General features: G+C 36.0%; 1 protein-coding gene across 1 annotated transcript; it reads right to left on the bottom strand.

The window, feature by feature from the left end:
* Positions 1–1,954: 1,954 nt before the first annotated feature.
* On the bottom strand, positions 1,955–3,839 carry LOC116201853 (inorganic pyrophosphatase 1-like). The gene is made up of 4 exons (XM_031533283.1): positions 3,567–3,839; positions 3,343–3,464; positions 3,003–3,204; positions 1,955–2,566 (listed from the first exon to the last, which is right to left on the bottom strand). The coding sequence occupies exons 1-4, from the start codon at positions 3,702–3,704 to the stop codon at positions 2,204–2,206; spliced, it is 825 nt and encodes a 274-aa protein (XP_031389143.1). The 5' UTR covers positions 3,705–3,839; the 3' UTR covers positions 1,955–2,203.
* Between the last annotated feature and the right edge of the window lie 4,682 nt (positions 3,840–8,521).

The raw sequence follows: 8,521 nt of genomic DNA, 5'->3' as shown, positions 1-8,521 counted from the left end.
TTTTTCAATTTTTAGTACTAAATTATCTCAATTATTCATTATTTTTTTCACAAAGGTAAAACCCCAACCCTTGATGAGCTGGCGTGTTGCCGAGGGATTGGGGGCAAGTACCTTGCTGGAGGTGAAGGGTGGTCGGAAGGGGCCCCAACACCCCCAGTCAAGTCTCCCCCTCCCTCCCTCTATTTTCGAATAGAAGGAAGGATAGGGAAAGAGAGATCGGCGGGGGAGGGAGCGTGCGGCAAGGTCATTGGCTACCTATAAGGCCTCGGCGAGGTGAGGGTTAGTTGGAGGGGGCCCTTCACCCTAGATTGGGTCTTCCCCTCTATCCCTCTGTTCGAAAATAATGGGAGGAAGGGGAGACTCGACTGGGGGTGGGAGTCCCCTTCCGGCCACCCTCACCCTTCTGGTCCGCCGATGACCTCCTTTACCCCCCCACTATCTCATCAAGGGCTGGGGTTTTACTTATTATTGTTATTATTATTGTTATTTTTAAATTTTTTGCTTAAAATTTATATACATTTTTTATTTTTCAGTCAATCACAAATTGCCATGTGATCAAAGTTAACAGCGTTAGTGTTTACGTCAGCACCAGTTAACGGTCAGTCACGAAATGGACTAAAATTGCCTTACGAGCCTAACATAAATGACTGATTTGTCATGTGTGAAACTTATAGAACTAAAATTGCTTTAACAACAAATTTATAAAGCTTGCAGTGTAATTCTCCCCATAATTTATAATTTTCCCAAAATAAAATAGTTGACCTCATTCGAAAATAAAGTGCATATAAAACAAAATAGAGCTTTTTTTTTGTATTGAGAAGTATGCTCAAAAACATTTCTATTTTTTTTTTGTCTAGAAGTTTTGCCGTTTGATTTTAGGTTATATATTTTCGTGCAACATAGTGTTAAAAAAGAAAAAGATAATAATAAAATGGCTTTCAATTGTTAAATTTGGAATTGAATATATTGGAGAGAAAGATGCCTCTCTCTACGACATCATGATTAGACATGTGACACAAGATGGGATAGGAAATGAGACAAGGAGACGGGGAGGATTTGCATCTATTGGATGGCTAATCTACTAAACGTATGAACACCTTGGGGAGAATATTAAATCCTAAAAACGACAGAAAATAAATACCCTTATTAATGTGAATTAATTTAAGTGATTTGGTTTGTTCTCTCTATATATAAAGTTTTTAATTCAAGTCTTGTGAGTGAAAAATATCCATGTTGAAATAGATTTTCCCACTAATGGTACGATCCGACTATATTTTGATTAATTGAAGTTCATTGAATTTTCTAATATTATGTTACCAAAAGAAAAAAAAAACCCTCTGCGATGACTCTGAATGATTTTTCGGACACGATTTAGAATCCCATTTTAGTCGAAATTACGTTAATTTCCTTTCTTGGGCTGCAATCTCGCATTTGCATGTCTTTGGTCCAATTCCGCCTTGCTTCGCCTGCAAGGAAAACAATTTCATCCTAAATTGGATCCAACCCACCAGCACCACCCTACACTCTGATTTTTCGTGGTAACCATGACTTTTCGATCAATTCCAACAGATGGCGCCAAATGATGGGCTCTCTTGGAATTTTATTTACTAATGAGGGCACTAATTTTAGCCGTTCTTAATTCTATATCCGTCATTAGTTACTGAAGCGAAGATATTAAAGAATTCACTATAGGCCCATGCAGTAGGCAACTGCGAGCCTTGAGTAGCTCTGGGCTTTGAGCAACTTGGGTTTGCAGGTCATAAGAACTCTATGTCCATCATAATCCATCCATGTATGCTATTCGGGGTACTCCAACAAGCCAAAAGTATTGACTACGAAGGAAGTCCGATTTGTCGAGACTTGAGTATTAGAGTTAATGATAAAGCAAGGGTCGAAAATAGCTAACAAAATATCCCAAAACTTATAAAATTATTTCAATGTTGAAGATGACGTAGAAGTCAGAAGAGCCATTACTGGTAGGCATAGTTTGAAAATGCTGAGGAAGATGACATATATCTATAATCATAGTTGAAGATGACATCTGATCAGTGATTACTAAAGTCACACAAGCACACATTCTCCTACTCCCCATCCAGCATTCTACAGGGGCTGACCACACAAATTAGGGAAAAAAAATACCGAGGGAAAAAAAACTGTTAATATGAGCATTTCCCATTAAACTAATTGGGGAAATGATCGTGTCCTACTGGGGGACTGGAAGAACATGGGGAAAGGTTTCATGGGCAGCCACAGAGATAGTCTGAAACTTGCAGTCTTCTGCTGCTGAGACCAAACAACTATTGTTGCTCTCTTCTTCGGTCATAATACTATGGACTAGCTTTAATAGAGTCTGCTCGAGCTCTTCCCCGTCGGTCCATTCATGGATCTCTGGCTTAATGAGCAGAGGGTCCCTGCAGATCAAGTCCCACAGGGGGAAACTCTTCCTCGGCATCACATAGTCTCTGTTGCCGAGTTTCAAGGTTGGGCAGTAATCTCCGCTCCCGTCCCCAAGGTAGATGAATTTCTTGTTACTGACTGAAGCTTGTATTCTCTCGATCACCAATCCCTGTTCCGGACAAAAGAGATCGATGATCGGTCATACGTATTACCGTAAATCAAATTTTTATGCATCCCTTATTAATACTGACTAATGGTTCTCGGAAGGAGCAGGAAAAGAAAATTGATAAGAAAGGTGGGAACAACAAAATGATCGAGACTAACAAATACCAAAGATTTTCCATCATGTTTGGTTAGTCATTTTCTGACACTGACTGATTCCTCAATGTTCTTGACAAAAATTGATCCATGCGTCCTGTCCTTGTATGATATAAAATTTGACAGTAAACCGTGTCATGAGACGATTAAACTGGACCTATCTAAAACTACGAGATTTAAAGAAGGAGAAATTTAATGCACAGTGACACTCGAACTTGGCCCGGAACATAGAATATGGAATCGATTCTCAAACGCTGGAGTTTTGAAATTCGAATGATATATTATACCTTGCACATGTTGGGAGGGCAAAGAGGGCAGCCGTAGGGATATTTGTTAAAGTCATGGCAAGGGGTAATCCTCAGCCTCCCTTCCTCATCTACATAGCCTGGGTTGGTGTTGATCTCCGAGAAGCATTCTTTTATCTCAAGATGCTCCAGAATCGTCTCGATGAAGAAGAGGTTCGCGTCACTGACGATCCTCAGATCGCACCTTTAATCACCCACAACCCAGGAAAAAGGGAATTACCATCAGTTGATTCTCCATTACAGAAGAAGTCGTCAGCGTCGGAACAGGAAAGCATCTGATAATATATACTCTCGACAAAAAAGAATTTACGTAAGAACGTACCCTAAAGCATGGGCAGTTTTAATGGCCGGGACGACACGAGGATGAATGGGAGTGTGCTTCAGAACCTCCACGATGTCCTCGATGGTTCTTGCCTTGGAATGAATCTCTCCCATCATCTTATCCTGTAAAGTTCATTCCGCGCCAAAAGATAACAATAAATTACAAAGCAATTAAATCGAAAAAGGATATTCTTGTTGCGCGAGATTAGATATTCTTGTAAATACCATGAGGGTGTTCCAGGGCATTGTGGAGAGGAGCTCATTGAACAGGTCGGTGAACCCCAGCTCGTCCATGACCCAGTTATCACTGTCGCAGTCGATGATCGTCTTGTCGAAGTCGAATACCACCACGATTCCGGCCATCGTCTTTCTCTCCCTCTAGTGAGCCACTGACTCTCTTGAGAGAATAGTATGTATGTATGGGATGGAGAGAGACTTGGTTTGGTAGTGGGCGAATTGATTGAAGGGAGAAACAGAGGAAAGGTTTATATAGGGAGAGAGGAGAGGGTGAGTGGTGTGCGCGTCCGCGGAGGGATATATCATTTATGAGATTAGATGCCTTGGAATATTACGTTAGGTGAAGAGGTTAATGTTGTTTTTTGCATGTTGTGGTCTGGTTTGGGAGGTGTGGCCTTCTTAGGCTTAGCCTTCTTCTTCGGAATGGAATGATCACGTTTGGCTGCCTGCTGGATTTACTGATCCTACGACAAACATAGATGGGGGAGCAATGCCAGCCGTTAGATTTAATGAAATTTTGTGCCCGAGGAGGCTCCTTTCTTATTATGCGCCGTCACCAAGGCATGGAGTTTTGTTGAGGGAAGGAGGGATTTCCGGGTAAGTGGCAAAAAGACGCGGGGAATAGAATAATTATTGGAATATTCGAGGAGGAATTTAATTGGCAATAAAGTTTTTTAAAATATAAAAACTGACAAAAAGGTTAAAAATTCGAAATAAAAAGAAAAAAAGAAAAATAAAGTGAGTTGGATTAAGTAGTTCAACGTTTATTACTCTTAATTAAGGATTGAAATTTAAGTCTTGCAAATGAAGAAAATTTATATTTAAAAAGTTTTACCTCTTACTAAGTCGAATTGGATCGAATTAGATCAGTCGAAATTCTGTGAAGTTTTAAATCTTAGGATGTACAATGAAAAGGAAAACCAAAAAACTAGGTGGTGGTGGTGGTGGGAGGTGAAGGAAATGCAGCGCCCGCCAGCCACTAACTCCCTGCAGGGGAGGGGGAAAGGGAAAGGAATGGGGAATATTCAGGGAATGGTTTAGGCTGCGATTCCATATTTTCTATTTTCATGGGAGCCGCCAAACTGACAATGCCACACAATTAACGCATCTATTCTCGTGCGCATGTCCCGCCCGAATCCACCCTCATTCCCGTGTTTGCGTTACACGTTCTGAAGGTGATCGATTGGGAAAGCATTCGATAGCTGAGGGGCATGGTATCAAAGAAGTAGTTTTATATAACAATTAGGAAAAAAAATCACAAAAAGAAAAGAAAAAAAACTATTTGACTATTTTTTTTCACAAAAATATTATTTAAACACATAATATAAATATATTTGTCATTATTATTTTCTCAATGAAAATTCTAGAAAAGAATCAATGTGAGTTAGTTCAAGCGGTTCGGCAATTGTTTCCTTTAAATAAGGTTTTGAGTTCGAATCTTGTGACGGGAGAAAATATACGCGCAGGAAGAGCTTTACCCCTTATTGGCTCAATCCATCTCGATTGAATTGCTCGGGATTCAACTGAGCTTCCGAATATCAAGGTTCACACGCCAAAATAGATTCTAGAAAAGAACTAACATTGATTCATTCAAGCGATTGGGTGTTGATTCATTCAAGCGATTTGGTGTTTATTTCCCTTACACAAGGTCTGGAATTTGAGTATTGTGAATGGAGAAATTCATAATTTAGATGAAATTTGTCAATTAGTGATCCGGCCTGGCTCAAATTGGATCAATTGGGATTCGTTGGACTTTTGAATACTATAATATATGCTCAAAAAATTCCATATAAGAAAATAGAAATTGATGAAAGTGCTTCATCATCATGCATAATTTCAAAATCTAATTAATCAATTTTTCGTTCACAACAGAGACCATGAGTCTAGTACAAAAATAAAAAAAAAATAATGCTAAATAAATGGATACATAAGTCCCACCAATGATGATCGAATTCAATATCTCTTAGTTCCGAAACGGGCAGCATAATTTCAAAATCTAATTAATCAATTTTTCGTTCACAACAGAGACCATGAGTCTAGTACAAAAATAAAAAAAAATAATGCTAAATAAATGGATACATAAGTCCCACCAATGATGATCGAATTCAATATCTCTTAGTTCCGAGCCGGTGCCCGTTGACACTGCACCAAGAATCCTCGTCAAAATCTAATCATCTTTCACACTAGCAAATTCTTGAAATTTCAGATACTAGAAAAAAGTTGCCTTAGCGTGAAGTATGCTTGCATGCACTTTTATAGAACATTAATCGCATTCGGGGCATAAAGAATAGATTCTAGAGAATTATCCGTGGGCAGCAACTGTAACGTATGCGAATATTGTCGGCTAAAATTTGTGCAGTGGGATTCCTATTGAGTGGTTGCCAAATTTATTAAAAACTCTTTTGTCAATATATCATCATTTGCCAAATTTCTCATGGCTCCAAATGGTTTTATAATTACAATCATGCATGTCCTCGGTGCTATTTGTCATGTTGCATAAAAATGACTTATTCTTTCCCGTAATTTGAAGATAATGTTGTGATTTACATGGAGCCGAGTTCTTTCATCAGAATTTTTACAGTCCGCTCAATTAATGTTCCCAGAAACTACGTAGCTAGGTCAAATTTCTGCAGCCCAGCCTACAAGAACTGAGTATATTCAACCAATAAGGATTGATTCAAACGATTCGATACTTATTTTTCATAAATAAGGTCTCGGATTTGAGTCTTGGAGAAAATTATTAATTAGTAGAGTTTTATTCCTTAATAGGCCGAACCGACTGGAGCTAAATTAGTCATAATCTATTGAGTTTCAGGATATCATGATACTAGCGAAAAAAATTTAACAATATTCACCAAAAAATCTGAGTAAAAACCAGTGCCTTTCATTCCTTGGAGGTGTACTACCTCAACTAGAGCTTGCACCTGTATTACGGGTAGTCGATAAATCAATTAAAATTATATTAAAATCTTTCAAGAAAAAATTATACTAAAATAAAATAGACTAAAAAAAAAGTAAAAATAAAGCAATAGAAGGTGAGGAAGTCAGGATAAACGAAAGGGAAATGGAGAGGAAAAGGGAAAGTGAGATACGCTGCAAAAGGAGAAGATAGAGGAGAAAGATACGTCGTGTTATAGGTTAGTCCCTATATTTGATATGTTATTTTTTTTCTTTCAATATAGTTAGAGTTATTGAGGGTAATTTGGTAAAATTACTAGTAAAATAACTACCAAGAGATATCAGGACTTCATCTATATAGTACTAGTTTGCAGGAGATGCGTGTTTCACGAATTTTATAAAGAAAAATTTATTATAAAATTTTAAATATGAAAGCAATAATTACTTTGAATTTTATAATTTATATTAGCATGTATATTTAGTAAATTTAAACTTTTAATAGAAAAATATATATTAAATATATATTAAAAGTTCTTAAGTAAAGAATTCATGCGATATATACATCATTGCAATTATCAATTAATTTCTAAGAAAAATTAAAGTAAAATTTGAATACTTTTAGATAAGATTGTTTAGCCCGTTTGGTTTTAGGATCGATTTTTAAAATTTGAACTCTAACTTTAATTCTACTCATTACACAACAAAAGTCAACAACACCATTATTATTATTATTATTTCATTTTCTTCAATTTTTTTAATCATTTAATTCAATTCTTAATATTAAATTCTCTCAACTATTCATTACTTTTTTACACTTTTTCTCATAATTCAACAACACAATCATTACAACCCAATTAAAATCAAACTTCAACTCTACTTAATTTTAAAACCAAACACACTGTTAGTTTTTTCCTATGAGAGAATAATAATCTTAAAATCTATCAAAATTTTAAAATTTTATTATTTATTTGTGTGCCTTTATTTTAACTGATATTCCATATATTAAATTTTATAAATTTGAACATTTTTAGATAGAATGACCTAATCACTTGGATAAAAGTTTTACTTAATTAAGTTTTTATAAGATTAACTATAATGCTTAAAATTTTAAAAATTAATTTTAAGTTTATAAGAGTAAAAGTGATTATTTGCTTTTTTTTAATGATGAATACATTTATTTGTTAACGGAAATATTAATTGAAATATTTTTCATACATTTTTGTTATATTTTCTTTATAATATATATATATAGTATATTAACATATGAATTAATAGATATTTACCACTTTACCCTTATATTATTTTGACTAGCTTTATTAAGCTCATTTAATGCATTCATTACAACTTTATATATATATGGATTATAAATATAATGTTGCTATTCCAATGATGAAACGCTCATTTTAGTTTGCGTAAATTACATTAAAAGGCACAGGCTTTTACTTTCATCTTAATTTTGACACAATTTTCTATTTTTATCATAAAAATCACAACGTTTTATTTTTATCTCAAATGTGACACGCCGTTAGTCATCCGTTACAATTTTCGATTGTTTGCTTGCATTGTAGATAACGGAGTTATGTGGACCCAAATTAACATGTGAAAAAGTGATACATGTACAACTATGTATTCAAATAAATAAAAGGAAAGTCCTACATTTATTTAATTTTATAAACTTGTCCTAAATTCATCTTCTACGTGTCTCTCTCCACCTTTTCCCAAGCTCACCTCTGTTCTCCGCTCTTTCCCACATGAAACAACATAATTGCATTTCCTAATTGCTCTCTCCGCCGTCTCTAGTCTCTCCCATGAATCGAATTAATCAAGAGCTTGGCTTCCGTGTGATTCCCACTCGCCATCGTCCTCGTCACTCATGGCCACAATTTCTCTAGTTAAAGTGCTCAATGGCCCTGACCATGTCGCTCCAAGGACACCGCTGCAGACCTAGGAGATAATAATCGAAACCAAGAGTGATAACTCTTTATTAGAATTGTTTTATACTCCCATTTATACTTAATTGTCGGCTTAGTCTTTGGCAAAATGTG

Source organism: Punica granatum, chromosome 3 (assembly GCF_007655135.1).
Source record: "Punica granatum isolate Tunisia-2019 chromosome 3, ASM765513v2, whole genome shotgun sequence".
In the NCBI taxonomy this organism is placed as follows: domain Eukaryota; kingdom Viridiplantae; phylum Streptophyta; class Magnoliopsida; order Myrtales; family Lythraceae; genus Punica; species Punica granatum.
The sequence above is the reverse complement of the archived record's forward strand: the minus strand, read 5'-3'. Positions and strand labels throughout refer to the sequence as shown.